The 24,227-nt window shown below is 41.1% G+C and overlaps 1 protein-coding gene across 4 annotated transcripts; it reads right to left on the reverse strand.

Annotated features, from left to right (window-relative positions):
* Window positions 1–832: 832 nt before the first annotated feature.
* On the reverse strand, window positions 833–17,814 carry N4BP1 (NEDD4 binding protein 1). 4 transcript variants are annotated; one of them, XM_059481397.1, is made up of 8 exons: window positions 17,493–17,814; window positions 14,110–15,866; window positions 9,917–10,047; window positions 9,432–9,528; window positions 8,059–8,166; window positions 6,448–6,555; window positions 6,224–6,281; window positions 4,196–4,414 (listed from the first exon to the last, which is right to left on the reverse strand). In XM_059481397.1, exons 1-7 carry the CDS (start codon window positions 17,733–17,735, stop codon window positions 6,263–6,265), a joined length of 2,463 nt encoding a protein of 820 aa, XP_059337380.1. In that variant the 5' UTR covers window positions 17,736–17,814; the 3' UTR covers window positions 4,196–4,414; window positions 6,224–6,262. The 4 variants fall into 4 exon arrangements, with proteins under 4 accessions (XP_059337378.1, XP_059337379.1, XP_059337381.1 ...); XM_059481395.1 differs by lacking the exon at window positions 6,224–6,281 and having other exon boundaries at window positions 833–4,414; XM_059481396.1 differs by lacking the exons at window positions 6,224–6,281; window positions 6,448–6,555 and having other exon boundaries at window positions 833–4,414.
* Window positions 17,815–24,227: the final 6,413 nt, after the last annotated feature.

A 24,227-nucleotide genomic window follows, 5' to 3' on the forward strand; every position in this document is an offset into this window, starting at 1 on the left:
GTTCAAACAGCAGACTCCTGGCCGCACTTCTGAATTCAAGGAACTCGTATCAAAGGTAAATATATTAAATATATTACCACCAATTTCATGTGCCTGTCAAACATAAACCGTCAGCAAACCAGAGCACGGTCCCTGAGCCGGAGGCAGACGGAGCCTGCCCCGCAGCAGCCGTGAGGACACCGCGAAAGCGCCGGGATGCAAAACCCGGACCCAGCGCTGCCCTCAGGCGGGGCCCGGCTCTCCCGGGGCGGGGCGGGGCGGGGCGGGCGAGGCGCGGGACGGCGGCGCCACCTCCTGTCCCCTCCTGCCCTTTCCCTCCTGTGCCTTTTCTCTCCTGTCCCTTCCCTCCTGTCCCTTGCCTCCTGTGCCTTCTCTCCTGTCCCCTCCTGCTCCTGTCCCCTCCTGCTCCTTCCCTCCTGTGCCTTCTCTCCTGTCCCCTCCGGTGCCTTCTCTCCTGTCCCCTCCCTCCTGTCCCTTCCCTCCTGTCCCTTCTCTCCTGTCCCTTCCTGTCCCCGCGGGACGCCCGCACAACCCCCTGCAGTCCAACAGCTGGAGCGCCCGCCTTGGATTCACCTTCTTACTGAGAAGGACGTGCGTTTCTGTATAAAACACATGCAAGCCAGCCTTTTATTTTTGATTAATAGACTCTTAATATTTTGCTCAGTAAAGATTTATCTTAAAATTATCAATACTAAGAATCAATACTTTAAATATCGCATGCTCATTCAGCAACCAGGGAGAAAAATTATACTTGACTTTGGACTTGAATCACAGTGAAAAATGATAATAAAACTCAATTGATATATTTCAGAATTCTGATGTCTTTGGACTGTTGTTTCTGTTTAATTAAAAATATGTAATATTTTATTTCTCTTATGTACACTTAAAATATCATTCCTGAAACAGTTAAAAATACTCAAGTGGAGACTGAAAAGGGGATCCAGTGCATTCAAACCCAGTTTCTTCTTAAAAAAATGCTTCCTTTGAATTAGTCATTTAAAAATTATACAATGCAATCTGACAGAACTTGGTGAGCCACAAGGCAGACAAGAAAAATTTGAGATTGTCATATGCACCTCAGCAGAGTTTGAACAGTGCAATGGAACCACATTCTAAACATAAATGCACACAATACATAGATAAAAAATGTACAAATCTAAAATCCATCTGTTCTTTAAAAGTTATCATCTACATCATCTACTTGAGCACTGCAGTATTTCCACTGTATGCACAGAATTACATACCAACATATCCAAAACTGGTAGATTTATGTACAAAATCGAGCACAAACAGTAGCAGTCAGGAAGGTAGGAATAGTCTGGACACCATGAGTTACACTGTTGTAAGGCACTTGGGTTTCCATTCTGTGATAAAAAAGAGAAACTGAACACATCAGAGAAACACCTGCTTACATAACCAGACCCCTCCAAATACCAGACAGCAGATTAGGTCTCAGAATCTGCAAAGTCATTATTATTCTAAACTGTATTTGTGAAAATAACAGGTCTTATACATGAATTATAGCAGAGCTACTCCTTTCCAATAAAACAGAGCCATCCAGAACATAATCCAGCCCCAGATCTAAAAATAGAATTTAATGCAGCTACACAGAATTCTAGCAGGAAAGGCATTCATATCAAACGTAGCCGGCAAGCTTGCAAAACAGAAGGAAACACTGCCAGCGTTAGAAAGACACTGTGAGTCACTGTTTGTCATGGAACTTTCACAGGCACTCTCTCTGGTTCAGAAATGCTCTTCCAAAACACAAGCTACCCCAAAAAGGCACTGAGACAGGAAGGAAAACAGCAGCACTAGCACCGACTACTGGGGCTCATCTGAACTTTGCTTGTTGACAACTGCAATGAAATTGTTTACATTACATGCTCTTAAGACATAAGAGAAAACACTCCTTTTGGCAGTAAACTCTTGTGTTTGTCACAGAAATCCTGCACTTGGCCCCACACCAGGAATCAGTCTCGGGACTTTACCCCTTTAAAGGGAGGGAGGGGAAATGCCAGGTCACTCACACGTAAGGGAAAGTCCCTGGTATTTTCCACTCCAAACACTGCTTCTCGCTGAGTTTTTGCAGCAACCAAGGTTGAATAGCACGAGGCATGCTTCAGAAACAGACTTTGGAGAACGAAACAGAGAAAGGAGAAAGAGAACCAATCTCTTTGCTCTCGTGACAGGACTTGAGGCTTGAAGCTGAGTGGGGGGATTTAGGTTAGATCAGGAAAAAGCTCCTCACCAAGAGGGTGGCTGGGCACTGAACAGCCTCCCCAGGGAAGTGGCCACAGCCCCAAGCCTGACAGAACTCGAGAAGTATTTGGACAATGCTCTCAGGCATGGGGTGGGAATGTTGAAGTGTGGGGGGCTAGGAGTTGAGATGGATGATCCTTGTGGGTCTCTTCCAACTCCATGAAGCAATTCTCTATGAAATAAAGATTACAATATATTTATATCCCCACACTAGCACCTATAAAGTGGAAACAACATATGCAACCAAGGATATATCTAATGAAAAGAAGGCAAGTTCTTCAAGGAACATGTTCACACATGTACACAGGCCCCCCAGGCAGTTTGAGGGAGCTGGTGATTATTCTCTTACTATTTATTAAAAGTATACCAACTATATTCAGTGAAACAGGCTTTAAGAACATGCCTAAGTTTTTATGGGGTTAGAACTCAGAGATTACATAACACTTCACAGGTAAGAACTAGTTCTTGGCAAAAATGTGCTGGTCAGGACTCTCCCACCTGAATAGCAAATCTCCCACTCACTTATACAGAAAAAAGAATAATTTAGATTTGTCTATTTGGATGCAGAAACATTAAGGGCCTCTCTTTATCACCACCTGTATTTTTGAGAAGCTGTAACTACTGCTCATAAAACTTTTTTGTTCTTGCTGCAATTCTCATCCAGGTTGCTTGTGCTCAGGGAAGAGCAAGACTGCCTTCTGTTTCTGACTTCACAAAATGTGAAAGGGCCATGCAAAAAAGTTTTTCAAACAGTCTTTCAAAATGCCCAATTCCTGAAGTATATTTCAGTTCTTTTGCATATAAACAAAGACTGACTTCAGACCCCATGGAACTGGAGAGAAAGCCACTAATGCTTTAGGGTAAGGCTCAGTACATCAGAAGTTGAATGTAGGCTCTGGAGCCCAAGTTGTCTTTCCAGGCTAATTTGATTTTACTCACTTGAACACTTGGCACCAGAGACTGGTTAAAAGGAAGGAGTAACAGACTTAAGTGTGTACAGAGATACAGACAATCTTAACTTTGCTCTGCTCTAGAAAGTGGTCCTATTGGTCAGCTTTTATAAATTATCTTCCTTTTTGCCCCTTACTTTTTGGGATAAATCCCAGAACAGATCTAAAGAGGTGACTACAGCTGTAGGTCTGCACAAAAAAGCCATTTCTATACATACAGTGTCTCATTCTTTAACATCACACCATTCACACTTTGAACAGACAAGGAATCAGTGCAATTGTTAGATATTAAAAATACCCTGAAAGATAGTCAAGATAATTTCCAATTTAAAAACAAGTGTAGATTTCAGATCTTTTAAAGAATTCAAAACACCTTCTCCCGATGAGAGCTGTGAACTCACAATTTCTCTTCTAACTGCCCCACACAGCGCTCCCAGCCTGAAGGAGCAAATGCATTTCCTTGGATTGTCACGCCCTTCGCGGGGCTCCTCACGGACCCACAGCCGCCACCTGCTGGCAGCTGCTCCCACGCACGGGTCTCCAAACGACGGGAATTCTGCCTTCAGGAAAAGGGTTCTGCAAAAAGTACTAACACTGCTCAAAAGGGAGTACTGCAACTGCTTTAACAAGCAGCTCCAGTGAAGCAGAAGACTTTTTTTTCCATAGAAAATATTACTAAAAATCTGTAGTAGCAGCAGTTTTTAATTTACCAAAACCTGGCATCTATTAGCAACAGAACATACACAAAAATATCTTTGTTTATACAAATAAAATTAGGTTTTTAATATTCACAAAGTAACATAAAAGAGCAACATTTTTCTTCACATTGATAATCGTTAGTCAGAGCAGTTGTGATATAAAGCTGTGGAAGCATTCAGTCAAGCACCATGGCAGACAGTGCATTAAGATCTCTCATGAATGGATGATTAGATAGTATTTGATCAATCTTCTGCCTTTGATCATAGTCAGGAAAAATTTTGATCAGGGCTTCTCTTAGCTGGGCTGTTTCTGAGGGAGATCTCTGTGGTGGAATTGCTGGACAAGGCTCTGTGTTTTCTTCCCATGGAAGCAATGGGGATGAACGATCATCATACACTCTGCCTCCAGGCTGTTGACTGCTACTGCTCACTCTGGGGAGGAAAGAGGGTGTCTCAGAATAATATTGTCCACTGTTCTGTAAAGCCTTGTGGGTTGACCAGGAATCTCTGTGGAACAAAATAAAAATTTTAATTAAGCTAAAGGACATTCTAGCTGCAATTCTCTCTGTACATGAGAGAGAAGAGACAAATGTGTATAATTTAAATATCCCTGCTGCTCAGCCAGTTACTGACTGGAATCAAATGACAAGCATTCTTTCAAAGTGAAACAAAACAGGGTATAACAGTTCTCAATATGAATCCAGCACAATTAACATTAATATCACCCAGGAATAGCATCAGTATGCTGTGAGTCCTTTACTTGTCAGATTATAGCAAATTTTATGAAGGTATAGATAAAAAGATAAATTGAATACATGTACACTGACATGGAGCATGTGAAAATGCTGACAGACCAGTTCCAAGAGTGCTTCACAAGACAATTCCTCATGTACTTTTGCTCTGGACTGAGCTGTGCTCATATTTAGATCAAGGCCTTGTTTCCCTTGTATGGTATCCTTAACACGGCAATGAAGTTGTTTTAGCAGTCTCAGGACTTGAATACTCTTAATTATTGCAATTTCATTTCAAAATTTAAAAAGTTATGCTAATCTATGCACTGCTAGCACTACAAAATATAAAGGTCAGTCTACTTCAGACGCCAGCAGATATCAGAGAAATGTGAAGTGGAACTCATGTTACAGTCTAGTTTCCTACCACCAAGGGAAACAGTACCTAAATTACAGAGCTCTATTTTAAAAGCATTTGGGTTATGACACCTCTAGTTACTCAGTGTGGAAAGATTTTCTAATTGCTGAAGATTCTGCCAGTTTCTGATGTTGCTCCTGGTGCCATTTATGCTTTCTGCATCATTTAAATCGTGTAGAAAAGTCACAAGGAAGGAATAAAATTAACTCTTTTTTACTGGCAGCTTTTCTCTGCTCTTTCTGGTCCCCCCCCCCCCCCCAGCCCAACCCCAAAACAAACACTCAAACCCAGTTCCAGTTCCAAATTTACAGATATGAAACCAAGCTTTTCTGTGGTCTTTTCAAAAGACACTCTCCATTTCTACAATCATCACATTCACCTACCTCAGAACACTCTGTTTTCATTTTATTTCTCTCAGACACAGGCAGGTAAAACACAGTGTTCTTCTCAAAGGTTTTGTACAAGAGCTTGAACACTCAGCATTTCCTTCTGGAGTCCTAGCACTGCACTTGGTTTTTTAATGTGAATACACTTATTTTCAAATCAGCTTGCAATCTATAGTATAACAATGTTCTACTTTCCTCAAATGATTACAATAGATGAGATTCTTGCTTATTCTTTGTATTAATCCTTAAGAATAGCTTGCCTTTTCTATTGATAATTTTTAAGTTACCTCACTTGTTTTTAAAAGACCTCTCACTACGCCTCAGAATTCTTAGCATTTCTAATTCCCAAACTGGTGAAAGAACAGAATGCTATTTTCTTTTGCTAAAGAGCAAACTAATCCTCAAATCTTGGCAGTTCATGCAAAGCAAATTCATAGTTTGAATACATGCACATTTAAAAAGTACATTAATCTTAAACAATTTATGTTCATTAACATTTATAATTATTACTCAAATACAAAGATTTAATAACAATGCCTCAAAAATTGTTTTGACAACAGCAAGGTACCCTCAGCCTTGAGGTGAAGTGTGTCCCCATGACAGAAAACCTGAGTGTTTGTAGCACCTACTGTCCCACGATGAAGAAGTGACCAACCAAGGTGTCGTAGATAACATCAGAGTAATTAACACCACACACCCACATCTCTGGCACCTCTGGGTGCTGCTAACACACCCGTGCATGAAAGCCACCAGAAACAAATCTCAGAAGAAGCTTTTGTCATACTTATCTCAGTTCTCAGAGAGCTCTCAGAGGCAAATGTCATCAGCAGTTTCTGAATGAACTGAAGTAACAGGAAAAATGTGTTTTTTTTTTTGTTAAACTGCTACATGCTACAGTGTTCCTGCTTAACTTTACTCTGCTCTACAGGTGTGTGAGTGAAGCAGGAGAACAGTTTATTTCAAATGTGAAACAACTGCGTCAAACAAAAGTGAAAACAGTGTTTATACCTAGAACAGCCTTCACTTCGAAGGAAGTCATCTAATCTGGGTCCATTTCTTCCCAAAGGATCATCAGGAACCATAAATATGTCACCAGCAAAAGTGTACTGGAGCAACCTGCAAGAGAGTTCTTTTAAATAACAAGGTATTTCACCCTTGTTGTCCTTCACCTTTGTAGCACAGGATGAATTTCCTTAGAGTAGACACCACATCAGGAGTCCCTAAAGACTAATTAGTAAACCCAGCTAAGACACAACCAGCATTCCCTGTCAAAATAATTCCATGGGAGCTGTGAATTCTCCCTATTACACTGCAGAACACAGCTTTTCCCCCTTTCTTTTTTTACAGCAACTGTTTTATGACTGAAGATTTGCAACAAGACTATGGTGGAATTTTCCAGGTGATCAGAATTTTTTTGGTTGTTTTAACTCCTTTTCCTTGCAAGGATCTTCAGTCATGTAGCTGAAATGCCTGTGTTGGCAGAAAGCCACACAACTAGCAAATACAGCATTAAATGCTTACAGTTAAGACACAAAACCTTTTCTCTGGAGTCACTTTGGGACAGGTAGAAATCTGTATTAAAAAAAAAACCAAATTGAGTTCAAGTGAAATTTGTCTGTAAGGAGATGATTTGGTACAGTGGAATTTCCCCAGAAGTAAAACTAATAGCAGATGTTAACATAAGCTCTTTAAAAACCGTAGACTCAAGATGCCACATCAAGTATTCTTGCTAAAGTTCTGTGGAAGAACAGAACCTGACTTGGGTAGAATTCACTCAAGAAATGATGTAAATGCATACATGATTAGCCAGCATCAACTCCATGGTCTCACAGCCATACTTTGAGAATCCAGGACAAGTTTTTAGTTCCTTATTTCATTAGAGCTATACTGACCCCAGCCACTGTAACATATGTACCTTCAGAAAATGTCAGGGACACTGAGGGATTAGTGGGGAATTTTACTAACAGATCACACCTCAGCAGTAAAATAACCTGATTTAACTGAAACTGGGAAAAAAAAATCCCAAACACCCAAACCCAATAAACAAGAAGAAACAAGCAGAAACAAAGTCCACAAGATGAAGAAGGGATATTTGACAACTAAGTGAACTCATCTAAACTCAAAGAACAACACTTGCAGGGAAATGGCTACATGGATATGCTACAAGTGTTAATTTTGTTTAGCTGTGACAGTCTGTCCCACTTGAGTAAAGAGTGATTGATTCTGAATAATTAAAGTGACACTACATCCTCATCAGCTATCATGGGTCCCTGAAAAAAATGAGCTTTCAGACAAGAGAGGCTGTGGAAGTGGACTGCTCAAACAAGACTCAACACTGACCTTCAGAAGTGACACACATGCTGTTACACCAAGCTACTGCTTATGAGAGCAATTAGCACTCATACATGACAGAATGTATGAATAACAAGGGTATTGGACTACTCAACACATGACTGTAAGGCCATGAATCACCACAGTGAGTCACAGAGTACTTTATTTGGATCTAGCAGAACTGCATGACAGATTAATTACAGATAGCAAAATCCCACATGTAGGTAGAATGCCTACAACTGCAAGGACAGACATCCTTTTAAGACTTGACAAAAATTCAATAATTACCTTTTTTGAATAATTTCTCTCCAGGCAAATGATTCTGTCACAAATTCTCTGAAGTTATCATTAGTCACAATAACACCTCCAGTTTTAGCAGCAAGGTGTAACAAAAATCTGTAAAATTAATTTCAAAGATCACTAAGATAGCTTGCTTTGCTGAAAACAATCCAAAGGCTTAAAAAAACCTAAACATTTCATCATCCCAAAGTAATCTACTTGCATAAAAACAAGCACCTTCATTACCAGGAAATGACTCTGATTTTACCCACCTTAAACTTACAACAATGTTTTGGGTAGCATGCACTTATTTAGTGCAGCAGAGTTTTCATGGGATGTTTTCTTCCCCATCAAAAACCCAAACAAACCATCCCACACAAACAAAAGCCCCCAAACCCCATGATCTAAATATTTACACAAGTAAATGGCATGCTTTATGCAGTACAGTATTTATTACACAATCCAACACAAACTCATTGCCATAAACTTTTTTGCTTAGCATTAATGACTGTGTTCTGCAAGTCAGTGTTCTGCACATTAGTTGTTTGCTCTGTCAACCTCTTAAAAAACCTTCTGTTAAACTATGACAAAACAACTACTGATTTATTAAGGAAAAAATGTTTGCTTTCTTTTATAATGTCTCTGAAAATACATTTTTTGCCATTTGAATCAATTTTAGCCACAAGATAACGGATGGTGTCCTTTTAAAGGAAAGTGCATGCTTTTAACAAAAGTGCAAATATGTTATTATACCATTTATTTCCACAGTAATCTCAACTGCACTGCCAGAGCATTTCTTATGAAAGGCTGGGTATATATAAAACATTAATGAAGTACTAGGAAACTGCCACAGACTGCTAAAGCTTACTGTGTCTTGTTCACTGACAGATGATCCCCACATTTTAAAGTTGATCTTTGGTGGTCAAATTAACTTGGAGGTTCAATGGCTTATGCATTGTTACAAATACACTGCTCCAAACACACAGCAAGGTCTGTGTACCAACGTGGCATCAAGAAGAAAATGGAGCTAAATGCTCTCTGATCAGCAGCTGATTTATGCCCCAAGAATAAAAGGCAGATCAGGGATAGAATGATGACTAGGAAAGCATAAAAACATTACTGGAGGATTAATTTCTTCAGATAGCCTTTTTTTTTTAATTGCCATGAAAATTTGTAGTTCTCCATGACTTTCTGAATACATCATAGTATTTCCTACAACAGTGAAATAATGCAACAGATGTAAAATTCACTCTTAAGTTGGATGCTTAGCTCTGTCTAGAAAGGTTGCAGAACAAGCTAACAGAACTGCTCATGAAATATAGAGCTTTTACAACCATTATTCAGATGTTCAAAAAGACTTTAAAACTACACATATTCTGTACCTGTCATCATGAGCAGCAATTCTTGCTCCTAAAACCATCCTTGCAGGGGTTAAAGACAATATTCCAACATCCTCAAGCTGCGTTAAGAAATTCTGCTCTGTTAAAACATGATTTGACAATTAGTTTGAGATAAAATTACCAGAGAGAAGATGGGCTATTTTTGTACCAATTAAGCTAGAGAAATGTCATTGATAGGTGATGAATTGCTCATATAAAAAAGGAGAAAAGGGAGGTCAAAACTAGAAATTAAAGAGCAAAAAAAACCAACCCAAAAAGGCCTCCACTGATGGCACACCTGCTAGCCTAAAGAGCATTTCAGGATCTCTCACACTGGGTATGCAAACCCAATTATTCACGCTGAGCAGCCAGATTGCTCCTGCTCAACATTTGATGAATCATTTCTTCTCCATTTATTCTTCACAGAAGTCCCAAAGAAAAAGTTACAGCCTGCTTTAATTAAGGAAACATTAGGAAACGTCCCTCACCTGTAATGGAAGGGTCACGTCTTGTTCTCCACTGTGGAACAAACACAGTAATATTTCTGTGGCCACGTTTCCAAAAGTAGTCAACAGCTATTGCAATTCCTCGACAGGAGAAGAATTTCCTCAGACCATGACTGAGAGTGAAACAAAAAGAAGGGAGATTAAATTCACTAGGGTTTTACTACCAGGAAAACAAAGAAAATGGAACAAAACCTTGCAAAGTGAAGCTGAAAGTCTCACACAGAGCCTCAGGAAAAGAAAAGGCAGATGGTGTTAAAGATAAGGAATGTTCTAAATGGAAAGAGCTCTTCAGCAGAAGATAACAAATACATCACTTGGCAACTTCATAGCTCAGTCTCCTTTCAGTTTCCTGGGCACAACAACAATGGAGTAATCAGAAGCGGGTTTAGCTTTAAAAAAAGAGGCCCATAGTGATGGTTTCTGAACTCTATTGAGTATAGATTAAAACGATAATAATCCAATATTGTACTAGTTCCAAATACAGTCCTACTACAAAATAGAACACCTTTGGTTCGACTGATTACCGAGGATTGCATCTGAACAGCTCTCTGAAAACCACTAGGGCCTCCTCTCTCTTCATTTCAACAGTCTGAACAATTGCTCTGAAGCAAAATAATTAAATTTCTTTGGAGAAACATTTTCAAAACATTGTATTTTGGCATTAATCTTTTTCTCAATTAAAAAAGATATTCATTATCTGTTTTTACAACTCCCTTAAGTGACTTTCCAGAAAAACCAGCAACTGCCTAAAATGAGGGGACACAAAGATTTGAATTGATGACCTTGTGAGGCCCTTCCCAACTGGAATTATCCCACTGACCCTATTTGCCTGTTGAACACATGACACAATTAACTGTCTAACCAGGCTCCAGCATTTCCAGAGAGGCTACACTTAGACAAAACAAAGATATGATTCCCTAGAAAAGACACACCGATTGAGCACTGATGGCATGAACAGCCAAAGCATGTCTTGCAAAATAGTGTATAATCTATGTTTTGAATTAGATGCCAAATCACTACAAAGTACTTATAACAATAAGTGAGCAAGTGGTATTCCTTTTTTAAACCAGTCTCCCAAATAATAGGCAAGTGCTTATTATTAACCCTAATAGTAAGCCCTGTCAGTTTTGAACAGAATCCTATCTTTAAACCCTAATTTAACCTACCAAGAAATCTTCCCAACATAATGGTTATTAAAGGATTTCCATGGAAATATTTTACTCAGCCTTCAGTAGCATTCATTTATCCTTTTCCAGTTTTGTCAATTCTGTAAAAAATATGTTTATCAAAATGTAAATCTATTAAGGTTCTCTGAATTTCAAGAGGAATTCTTTATGTAGAAAGGCAGAAAAATGAATTAGCCATATCTGAAATACAAAAGGCAAAAAAATCTGACTTACTAACAGAATTTCCAGAGGAAAAAAAATATTATGCCACAGTTGCCCTTAATAAAATTAAGCATTCTTGGTGTCAAGAACAGTCAAAAACAAAAGGCAATTTTCATAGAAGAGTTACTCTTTGTATACCTTATGGGACATAAGGTATACAAAGAGCTGCCAATTTGTCCTGAATGTTCACAAAATTCTGCTCTGCTACAACTTAAAAGAGTATGCAAATAGAAGCAACTTCATCAAATAACATGTAGAATTAATGTAAGCTATAATATGAAAAAATATGTCACTGTGAAACTACATTAAATTAGAAGTGTTTTAACTGAGTTAGATAAACACCTGAAGGGACAGCAAATCACCACAGCAAGATGATCTTTTTCAAGATATCCATCTCAAAGACTGCATCTATTCTCCAAATGCCACTGCAAACACTGCCTTTGCCTGTCTCAGTTCTTTAAAATCCTGTGAAGACCCTAAAAAGGTATTTCCTAAATTAAACAAAAGATGATCACAAGCAGCACAAAGCAGCAAAGAGCAGGTTGCCTTCTGGGTCATGTAACACTTTCCCTTTGGTTTGTGACTAAAGTAAATACTGTCACAAATGAGTGGTTTGGCTACTTAAAGAAACACTGTCAAAGGCATCGCCAAAGGCAAGGTTTGATGTGAATTTGTGAAAATATGGCTTCACACAGTTTGGAGGCAACATTCACTCTTGTGAACTTGTGAAGAGTAAGTTCATTATTTACTGCACAGGTTAAGGCATACAAAGATCAAATTAGAATCAGTTTGCACTGATTTACACAGAAGCCAGGAATGCAGAAGGGGGTGAGGGTGCAAAGCAAATGGATGCCAAGATAAGGGTGCAAAAGGGTTTAGCAGCACTTAATCATGGAGTACTTTGACATTGACAAAGCAATTCCATAGGGCTGGCTCTAGTGGTAACAATGACTTAATGGTAGATTTGAGGCAGTACCATTCAAACCATGATCAGTACACACACACAGGTACACAATGTGAACATCTAATTCCCAGTGCCTAAAGGAACTCATCAACAAATTCCACTCAGCGTGAGATGCTCCCAGAAGTCCCTTTGCATTTCCCAACAGACAAGGGTCACACCTCAGGAAATGTGGAGAGGTGTGTGGGAGCTCTGACACCAGGAACAGTCCTCTGAGTATGACGAAGGTGAGGATTTGACAGCTCTGAGCAGCGTCCCCCACTCCAGGGAGGTGCTGGCACAGCTGCTGAGCCCCAGGAGAGCTCACAGGGCCTCACTCAGGACTGCTGCTACAGGGGGACCGACTTTGGCCAGCAGGAAGGGTCCCCCTGGCCACAACCCAACCCAGTAACTCCTGGGCTTTCTTTCCCAAAGTGTAGGAGCAATGGTGCCCCTCCACCTGGGCTATGATTCAGGTAAACAGTTTACCAAGGCTTCAAAGGATAATTGTTTACCCTTTGCTTCCCACCTTGTTGGGGTACCTGATGTTTCTGATTGGATGCACCACCACAAGTACATATTATTTACGAACTATTCTAGGAAGATATAATTCCATTCAATTATTCTTTCATTCTGAGTTTCTTCCACATTTTAATAAAATTCAATGATCCAACAACTGGATATTGCAGTCTGCCTTCAAAAGGCCTGTTTTCAGCATACAAAACCAGGCAATTAAAAAAAATTACTTGTTAGTAGCTAGGGTAAACTCTGGACATTCTCTCATCCCACAGGCACCCTGAGACAATGTGATAACAGATCAATGTGCTGCACGTGTCAAACGAAAATATTCTACAGCTTTTGCAGCTTTCTAGACTTATGAGGCAAGCACTGATTCAGGAACCCATACAGCATTAGTCTATGCATGTGGGTAATGCATTGATACCCACAGCCCCATCAAAAAAGGGGGCCAAAAGAACCCTGAACCAGCACAGGCATGGAAGCAGTTCTCAAGGTATTGAGCAGTAAAACTGAGAACAATTCAAAGCAATTTTGCAAACAACTCTTCACTTTATGAAATGCAAGAAACAAATGAGGCATTATTTAGCCAGAGGGAAGCTGCAGAATTACCTCCAGGATCAAACTAACAGCCCCCCAAGCACTGGTTATTTAGTAGGACATTTGAATATCTCAATGGTTCTGCTGTTTTGAGGCAGCTCTGTCCTTTATGTCTCATAACCAGTTTTCATTTGGTTGGGTAGGAGACACCAGATGTTATATAGCCTTTTTGGGGACTCTATGTCAGTAGCACCCAGCTACTATGCCCAACTGCAATGTGGGGTGTGTGCAGCCAATCAACCTGCGTGCATGAAGGAAATATTGGAACCTCAGCAATGCACATTCAGAGTTGGTAAATATAAATATACACATTTGCAAAGCATAACAGGATCCAAGCAATGCTGTTGGATGAGAAATATGTCACTATTAGATACGAACCTCCACTTTAAGACTACAAGATGTTAAGAGCACAAAAAATTCCCCCAAACCACTTAAGTTGACAATAATTTAGCCTCGTTGTTAGGCACTGGCAAAGCAAATTAAACTTCATGATAACACTGATTGCAACAGAGCAAAGCTTGCCCTGAGATTACTTCTGACTGAAGTGTTACATTGAGCTGAACACTGGTGATTCAAATCAGGTTACACTGAAATGGCACAACTGTGTACATGCACACAAAAACCTAGCTAGCAAAACCTTAACACATGCCACTGCAACCTCTTAGCCCCCATTTCATCTGAAAGTTCAGTGAACTGTTAATAAAAAGATAGCTGAAAAGAAAAATACTTACGAAATTGCAACATTGCTTCCATCAATAATTATATGTTTTAGATATGGTTTTCCAGGCTCATTTATCAACTCCAGTTTGTATGGCTTCTTCAGAGAGTCCAAAAATCTTTGAACTCCAGTAACTGAATGATCTGGATGCGGTCCCATTGTGTGTCTGTCTGGATTTGAAGGGTGTTTTTGTGAAGACAGTAACCGGTCTGGGACAGGATTGTCACAATGCGAGGTTTGGGAAAGGCGCTGGTGGAGAGGCCTGGCTTGGGAAGAGCTGCAGTGTCCCAGCTGCTCCTCAGAACCAGGCTGGCTGTTCTGTACAGTTGAGGGCCCTGAAGTTTTTTGCTGAAATGCAGTTTTACTCTTACTTGAGATATGCTGCACATCTGAGCTCCCCCTGGCTACAAAGCCAACATCTTTTAGAGCTCCGGCGTGCACAGTGCTGGAAGTCACCCCACTGTCAGTTTCTACACTGCTTAACCTTGGGTTGTGATTCTTACCAGGGCCATAAACATCTCTCTGTTTATAGCACAGAACTGAATTTTTGCTGGGAGGAGAAGATTTGCATACCAATCTATGCATTTTATCTTCTGCACCAACTTGTGTGTCTGAAGCACCTCTCACTTGGTGATATTCATTTTTTGTCTCCTTTGAAGTATGGCTGGATTTAAGTGGACTTTTATTCCCAGAAATGCCTTTGTCTTCTAGCTTTTGTGAATTATTTACATTATTTCCTAAAGGAACACTGACAGTTCTAGGCTTTTGAGACGACTGTTCATGTTCTTTTTTAAACTTCAAATTTTCCTTTTCAATTTCTTCTAGCAATAGTAACGGTTCCGCAGATTGTCCTAGGATACCGATAACCTTTTCTACAATATTTTGGGAATATCCCATTGTTCTGAAAAAGTTCACAAGAATCTTATATTCCATTTCCTCAGTAAGAGCATCACCTTCTTTAAGGCAGTAAGTAGGACCATCTGATTCAATGCAGCTATCCAAAACCAGATCAATAACTGCATCAGGGTCCGAAGGATTCTTGTGTAAAGCAGATTTCACTTGTGGATCCTTTTCCAAAGAGAAATGCTTTTTAGGGAGCCTTTCCTCCTCATCAGAGGACCTTCTTTTACATGACTGCCTCTCTTTAAAGGCCACTGCCTCTAACAGAGGGTCCTTTATGGGAACAAATCTTGTTTCAGAAGCATCAGAAAGCACAGCGTCCATTTGTTTTGTCAGCTCAGTTACAGGTGTGCCAGCATTGCTTCTTGCTTCCTCCCCACCTGCCCTTCCGTCTCTGTTTGCAGCAATGACTCTGGAGGTGCTGTTCTGTCCAAGTTGCTGTGGGCTGTCAGAGCCTGTGAGGTCTATTATATCAGTCTTCCCTTCAGAAACAGCAATTTGGGTGAGAGCTAGGAGCTCTCTTTTTAGTGCACTAGGCAAAATCAGTAAATCCATTGTATACTTATCTGCATGTGCTTCCACAAATTGTCTGAACTGCTTTTTAACCTCTGATTCACTGTCATTTAATAAACTTTCATTATTCTCAAAAAGCTTCACAAACTGCTGCACATGACTTTGTGCCATAACAACAGCTTCTGCACCCCCCTTAATACTGAGCAATCCCATTTCCAGCACTGTTACATCAGCACAGGTATCCTGAATAAGGCTGTTGAGAAACAGGCTCTGTGCACCAACGAAGATGCAGTGCATGTCCTTTGGGTAGTACTCCTTTTCTTCTAGCTCAGGTTCACACACTCCCTTGATGTACTCCTAAGGGGAGAAAGAGAGCAGAGTGAATAGTTGTGAAATCCCAACATATCCCATTGGTTTTTACTAGGTCAGTAATGGACAGAAACATTAGAAAACAAAGCAAACTTAGCATAAGTCATGTGAGAAAGTAAACACTACCAGTAAACAGGACAATAGAAATAAAACACCAATATCTAAAATAATTTTTAAATAGTTCTCACAGAAGGCTCTTTTATATTTTCTTGTTTATACCTGATAGTAACAGGTAACAAAATTTGTAGATCAAACAGTTTAAGAGACTGTCAGAAGAGATTTATTTTCCTATCCCTATTCTTTGGTCAAAGAGAACTCTTTGTGAATAAATGCCTTTCACTAGGGTTCTACCTAGTCCATAAACCTGAACTTCTAAAAAGTTTCAAAGTACATTTCCTAAGGCTTACAATGCTAGCATCCATCCTATATTTTTGTTACTGACTGAGAAAACTCCAGGCTCCAGATACTTCTGTGTTTGTGAAGTTCAAGATTTTCAAACACAAAAGAAAAAAAAAACAAAACAAACAAACAAAAAATCATCCCAATGCTATTTCTGCCATCTGTAAACTACTACAGGTAAAGGTAAATTCACTATACTACCTTATAGTAGTTTTAAATGTGTCAAGAGTTCAAAACTCGGTCAATACAGTATACTATTTATTCTTTCAGATAGTATTATTTTTCCCAAACTGCCTCCTTCTGTTGAAGGAACACGTTGAGGAACACGTGTATGACACAGGTAAGGAATCAAGTTTTTGTCTGAAATCAGTCACAAAACACACGCTCCGGATGGATCCGCCCAACGCCCATACATCGAGATTTTGGGTTGGAAAGGCACCCTCAGCCTAGCTACTGCTCACATCAAACTTCTCATCACAACAGCTGTACTTGCCAGGCTCATTATGAGTAATATCAATTTCAGCATCACTGCTGAGAAACTCCCCCCAAAGTTTAGTTGTGCAAGACATTTAACACGCGAGAAGATACTCCACAGCAACTGCTGCCCCCTCTGAGACACAACCCGCACAGACAGTTCTCTTAACTCATCACAGCTGGGCTGAAAAGAGAACTATCTGCTCCAGCCTGGTGAAACTGTTCAGATCTGACAACTTTTACACGAAGGAAATAATAAATGCGTTAAGCTTTAGCGAGAGCTTTGCCAACGAGCCGCTAAATGCCACAGAATAAGCGAAGTCCGTAAGGCAAAACATGGCAACGCCCAAACAACTCCGAGGAATTTCTTGTCTCCGGGAGGAAGAAGGAAAGCGAAACATTTTAATCTCGCTTTAAAACAAACCTCGGCCCATCCCCAGCGCTGCTCCCCCTCAGCTGCGGGCCGGGCTATTTCATAACGCGCTGCCCGTGAACTTCGCTCTTCCCAGCTGAGTTGTTTCGCTTTATTCCCTGCGCTTATGTCAACACGGCGGGAGACTCCCTGGCACCGGGCACACACCCACCTGCCAAGGCAGCGCCGTTTCTGTTTCCTCCTGGGGCACTCGGCTTTTCCCCACCCCTTCTTCCTCCAAGCCGCGGTCCCGGCAGTGCCGGTCCGGCGGGCCCCTCCGCACGCCAGCCCCGCTGCCCCCGGCCCCAGCGCCCCGCCGGGCCCCGTACCTTGGCGCTGCTCACGGCCTTCGTGCAGCCCGCCAGCTGCACCCAGATCCTGGCGCTGGCGTTGGGCGGCTGCAGCGCGGGCCGCCAGTCCCCCTGCGCCCCCAGCACGGCCAGCCGCACCTCGAACAAGCCCTCGATGCGGTCCCGGCTGCGCTCCAGGAGGCGGCTCTTCTCGGCGGGGACGGTGAACTCATCCACCCTGGGCTCCGGCGCGGAGCCGTGCGGTGTCCGGCGGGCCGCCATCAGCGCGGGGCGCGCAATCCCATCGCACCGGGAACAGCGACACCGGGAAACGCCGCACCGACCGCCCGCGTCATCGGCCCGCGACGGCGCCGGGCAGCGCCCGCCCGCAGCCGCGCCGCCATGGTTAGCACCGGCGGCCTGGCCCCGCCCCGCCGCCGTGTGGGCGGGGCCGAACCGCCCTCTGAGGGCCGCGGGGCGGGGCCACGGCGGGACCGGATGCCCGCTCGGGCCGTCCCGGGGCACGCGGCACAGCACCGCGCCCAGGCCGGGCTGTCCCGGGACATGCAGCACAGCACTGCGCCCAGGCCGTGCTGGGGCAGCTCCACACTGCACAGCCTGTCTGGGCAACTGTTCCAGTGCGCAGCCACTGCACAGGACAGAAATTCTTGCTCATATTCAGGCGGAACTTCCTGTGCATCAGTTTCACCACCGAGCAGAGCCTGGTCCGTCCTCCTGGCTTCCCCTCTTTAGATATTTATACACATTAATCAGGTCCCCTCTCAGTCGCCTCTTCCCGAGGCTGAACAGGCCCAGCTCCCTCAGCCCTTCCCCGTAAGAGAGATGCTCCAGTCCCTTGAGCAGCTTTGTCACCCTCTGCAGGACCGCTCCAGGAGGTGCTTTGCCTTCGGCCTCCATTCTCCACCGGCTCCCGCCTCGGCTGCTGAGGGGCCCGGAACTGCACAGAGCCCTCACGGCACGGCCTCGCTGTCCCCGCCTCACGGCCTCCCTGTCTCCGCCTCCCGGACAATCTCTCCCCGCCTCCCGGGCCCCTCGTCCCCGCCTCCCGGTCGTTCCCCGCCCCACGGCTCCTCTCGTCCCCGTCTATGTGTCCCGGGAGAATGCGAGCGCTCCCTGCAGCCCTCATCGCCCTTGTCGCCCGGCACAGCCCCACGGAGGGGCCGCTCCCCGCCCCGCGGCCACAGCCAGAGGGTCCCGCCCGCCCGGCGGGGAAACTTTGGTGTAACACACTCTTGGCACAGGCAGCTCTGGTATTGTCTACTTGGATTTAATTTAAAAATAAATGCAAACTTTATCCCTTCTGATGGCAGGGGACAGAAGTGTAGCTCCCATCCCCAAATCTTTAACTCTGATAGCTGGGAAAATATAGAGGGCACATTTTTACTTAGCGCCCCCCACCCTATCCCCAAGCCGTAAAAGAGACCTGAAGGATAACATTAGGTCTTAAAAAGTATTTCTGGGACTGCTGTTGACTTTTAAGTGCCTGGAGCTGACAATTCAGACCAGCTGTTGTATAAAGGAGTAAATGTCTCCTTTCATACCGTCCCAGACACAGGTTAGTGTCTTCCAAGTTCCCCTTGGAACTATTTGATTCCTGAATGTTTTGGCCATCTCTTTAGCATCACTGTGAAGTTAGACTTTAGCAGCTGTTCATTGAAGAAATGTTTTATTCTTGTGCAATTAAATGTACATTTATTGTTTTAATCTACTTGTATGTTTAACCAGGAAAGGCTTAATACAGAAATATGAAATATCATTTTTATAAAGCCACTTGTGTCCCCATTAGAACTTAAGCAAATGACAGTTTGCAGTTCTTAGTCCATAGGAAAATCTCACTAAAAGCTTATGTCCAAATATTGCTATATACACTTTCCGATCTGAATTTGAAGTCATTCTTTGAGCCAAATAAAATATTTGTCTGTGACAGTGGTAAAATGAAAAAAAAAAAAAATCTGTGTACACAGGCTGCATTTGCACACTAACACTCATTCTGCACAGGATGGTTTTGACAGAGAGTGTCATATTTAAGAAAGATGCTTCCCTGAAGTACTTTCCTGAAGACAATATTTTTTTTGTTGTTGTTGTTGTTTAGACATTTGCTATTTGCTTTCCCGTAGAATTATGCTACAAAGTTCAAACATAATGCAATCTACCATTTAGGGAGGCAATTTCTGAGGTGATTGGTGCCATCCACTGTTAAAACGCAGACACTGCAGCCAACGTTTCTTTTAGCTATTATTACTTAAAAACGATATTTTAAGCAAGGAACTTCATAATAAAAATGAAATTGCCAGCATTTTGAGACACAAAATATCATTCAAAAGCAGAAAGAAAATTTATTTTCATCAACACAGCCTTTTGGAATCTCTCATATAAAAGAAGGCTGACTGACTTATGAATGATGTGGATAATGCTTGGTGCTGTGGGTTTTTTCTTGCCTGTTGTGTCATGCTGTATGTTGTAAAACACAGTTTCACTGCTGAATTTATTGTATGAGTATAATTCTAGATATATTCCTGATAAATCTCTATTCAAATGCATTACAGTGCTCTGAGGCTGCTCTCAGGGAGGTCACTGTACGAGCGTTTGTGGCTGTATGACCCACCCTGCTGAGATTAGGTAGCACCCGACATTGTGACATTCAAGACAAATAAAGCCCTTTTGAGGTGGAAAAAAAGATGCTATGGAAAAGGTTTACTAATGATTATATACCTGGGACAATTATTAAAACAAGTAGGAACTTTCTCCCTGCATTGTTGTGATACAGACTAGAAAAAATATAATATTTTTACCTATTTTTTTTTTGTTTCGGAACTGCGGCCTCAATCTTCCTCATACTTTGGAGAAATTTCAAGCCTCTTGCCATAAGCACAAATGCAGGTGTACAAACCCTATATGTGAGCTAGGATGAGGACACTGGAAATTCTCTGACATCTTACATTAGGCTGCTTACCAAGTGAATTTGTTGAGAAAGAATGATTTTGTTTTCCTCCTGTGGGAGGAATTTATTTTGCAGTAAATTATCCAAAGGGGCAGACTCTGTTTAATTGCAGGGGAAGTTTCACTTTCCTGGATCTTTGCTTGTATCTTGTAAGTTTATTTTAGAGATGGAAAAGTGCAATATTTTGCTGGTAGCAGTTGAAGGAATTTGACACACCCAATGCCTGGTCTTGGTTTTTGCTTGGCACACCTGCAGGATATATTAGAGATTTTCCTGAATGTGAGCTGATGCCAAGTTTATTATTTGCATTACTGTTGAGGAAATACTGTAATGGTGATATGTAAGTAGGTGTGGGGTTTTTTTGATGTTTCACAATAGCTTGCTTCAGCTGTCTGGTGCAACTGCTTGCTCTTTATTAGAATTTCTGCAATTGAAAATTGGTTGTGTGAGTGATTTTATGAAACTGGACCTTCCTGAGTAGTTTGGTTTTTGGCTGCATGCTTGAAACAGGAGCTGGACTGGTTGAAACAATGAGGAGAACAAATTTCCAAACTGTTTTTCAGACCTGTGCTGGGTAAATGAGCTATGGAGTCTATGAATGCACTTTACAGATGGTGCTCTGATCCTCAGTGTTATGGTCTTCAGTGGGCTTATTTGCATGCATAAATTTAAATATTTGTTTGATTGCAGGATGTGGGCTTAAAATACTAGGGTATAGGAAGTGTTCTGCATTAATATGAATAGCAAAAGCTTTAATTTGCAGTCTTAGCACAAATAGTAGCATATTCCAAGAGAGATACCTCAAATAAATTCTATGTGTTTCAGAAAGAAATATACAGAAATTATGTGACTAGAGCCCTCAAGTTTTGTGTATAATATAGCCTTAAAACTTAAGGCAACCCCAAATTCTCATTAGGAAATTGTGTATTTTTAAACTAAATTTCTTTTGGGTTTTTTGTTGTTTACAGAACTACAGAGAAAAAAGCCAAAAATGGTTTGAAATGGAATTATTTAAGATGCTTCATAGAGACAAACTTTTACATCTTGTTCAAGTCCCCAGTTATAGTTATGGTGTGACAGACATTAATGTGTGCTTGAAGCCCTGGTGACTAAGAAGGTGATGAAGGTTTCCCTTTTGGAGAATTTATTGCAATGCTGCCATCTTAATGAACCTTTAGATCATCAAGTTTCGTCTCAAGAGGCCAACTTTTTGAAAATGAACCAAGGTATAGGTTCTGTAATTAATAGTTTCTATAACTGAAACTTATTTGATCCCTTAATTTTTAGAATTAATTACTTCTCTTAATTCCAATTTCCTTTCATAATAACCTGTTTCCTTTCAAAATAACCCGTTTCCTTTCAAAACACCCTGTTGTAAATAATTAAGTCTTTATAAAGGGAAGAAAAGAGAAAAGTACTGCAATTACACATACATCAATTATTGAGAGTGGGTAGTATTTTTTTTCAAGTACTGGACTCTGCATTTGGATTTTTTGAGGCTTTTTGAGTGTGTTGGCTCAAGTTTCTTAATTAGTTACAAAAAGCTGCAGGTGTATTGGCAAAGACTGTTATTTAGCCTGGGAAATGTTCCAGGAGACAGTTTTGTGGGGCTTTTTTCTAATGTAAATATTTAGCTATATTATTACCTGTAATTTTAAAGGTTCCACACTGTGTGACTGCTGTGTCACACAGTAAACATTGCAGCTTCACTTGGATGACTGACAGAACAAATGATAACCTGAGAGTACAATCTTTATTGTGAGAGGGGATTGAACAGTACTGAACAAGTTGCAGAAATGCCAGCTGGTGTCTGAAGGGGTGGCAGCACCATGCAGCTGGCTCTGAGCAGTGCAGAAAGTGAGCCATGCTCAGGTGCCACCCTAAGTTAGTTTAAAATAGAGTACTTTGTCAAAGTTTCTGCAAACTACAAAAAGTTAAAGCAGCATTCTTGCTAATTTTGCTAAAAGCTAGGGATTTCATAAAGCCCTTTCAAATAATTTTTATAGGTTATCAAAAGTGAGATTCTTGAGCATCATTAAGTTTTTATGACTCTTGCAGCCAAGTGTTTGGGTTTTTAAAAAATTTTCATAAACATTTTCCTACTACTCTGACTACTGGAATTTAATTTTCTTCTTCTTTTTTTTTTTTTTTCTGTGAAGCACTAGGTATGGTTAAGTGCTGAGCAATGTGCTTGCATGTGCTGTACCTGTTAGGTGGCTGACTGCTAACAGGACAGGACCTTACAGCTGAGTTCTCTCTGTTCTGGGAGGTTCAGTTCAGCTTCAGCGTGGGTGGGAAGTTGCACCAGTAATTGAAGGTACAAGGGGTGCAATGAGCTGTGAAGATGTGCTTACAATGGCTTTTTAATGCTTTTAAAGCTGCAGTCTGTAGTGTGCCTTACTGTGGGTGATGTGCTTTTTGTTTTTCTATTTGTGCAAAGCAGGATGAGAATAGGCATAGAGACATCTGTGTCTGAATGATGTCAGTTTGCAGATAACTTGCACAAAATCTAACTGTTATAAGGTTAAGACCAAGATAAGTGAATATTCACCTGAATGTATGGTCCTGCTCACTTCAGTTTGACTGCTGAGCAGACTAAATGTTGATTTACTTCAGTAATGGTTTCCAGAATCTGGTCCTAAATTTCAGTATTATTTTAATGTCTGAAACAGTATGGTAATACTTGGTTTATATTTTCTTCTATAGAGCAATATTTTTTCCTCAATTACAGATGAGTTCCCTCTAAATACAGCAAGTTTTTTAACTTTTGTGTATGCAGAGTAAGCTGGGCCAGACTTTCTGTACAGTGATTTCTACGCTAAGTGTGTGAAGATGTTTCTGATATATTTACACTGCAATTGATCCTCTCTTGAGGGGTATATGAAAACACTGCAGTCAAAAATTGGACTCACAGGCTTCCTGTGAGAATAAGGCTTGATGATGTAAATCAGAATATTTCTAAAAATGTCTATAAAATTTTAGTTACATCATCTGGGCATGCTAGGCTTGTGTAATAGTGGTGAAAAAAGCAAATTAAGCTGATTTTCTTTACATAAAGCACAATGATGCATTTACATTTTATTCCAGTGTATTTTATTGCATGTCTCAGAGCAAAGGCAGTTCAGTTAAATATCAGTGGAAGGCTTTTTCTAGACAGAGACCTCTGGAAATTGCTTCCACCCTTTAACATTTAGAAAGCATATTTAGAGAAATGGGATGCCTCCATTTATGTGCTTGCTTTCACAGTGGTAGAAAAACAGTAAAATGTTTTCAGAATGATACCATCCAATTTCAGCTTATTCCACTATAAGTGTTAGTATTTATTGGAGAGTCCTACATCATTATCTAGGAAAAATAACTTGGAGGTAATTTGCTTTATATGACTGAAAAAATGTTTTGAACCTCTGTCATTCATGTTATCCACCTTTTCACACTGCTGTTCTGTCAGTTTGCAGCCTTCTCCAGACTATTAAATCCTCAAACAGCACACTTCCATCAGGCATGTAGCAACATGTATAAGTCAGGACTATCCCCAGTGGCATTTGAGCTGTATTTTAGTACAGTTAAATACAAATTTTCCTTAGAAATAAAATGCAATTATTTGAATTTCCTCCCTGGAAAATGCCTACTCTTGACTGGTTTAAAATCATCTCCTTTGACCCTAGAACATTATATATTTATTTAAATCTACTTCTAAGTCCAGTTAATCCAGGGAGATTTATATTATTGTTTATTTTTTATTAGAAGAGCATAGCCATGCTGCAAACCTGAACCAGTGTTACTGAGGCAGTACTGTGGGGGCCAAACTTCCT

Source organism: Ammospiza nelsoni, chromosome 13 (assembly GCF_027579445.1).
Source record: "Ammospiza nelsoni isolate bAmmNel1 chromosome 13, bAmmNel1.pri, whole genome shotgun sequence".
Lineage (NCBI taxonomy): Eukaryota > Metazoa > Chordata > Aves > Passeriformes > Passerellidae > Ammospiza > Ammospiza nelsoni.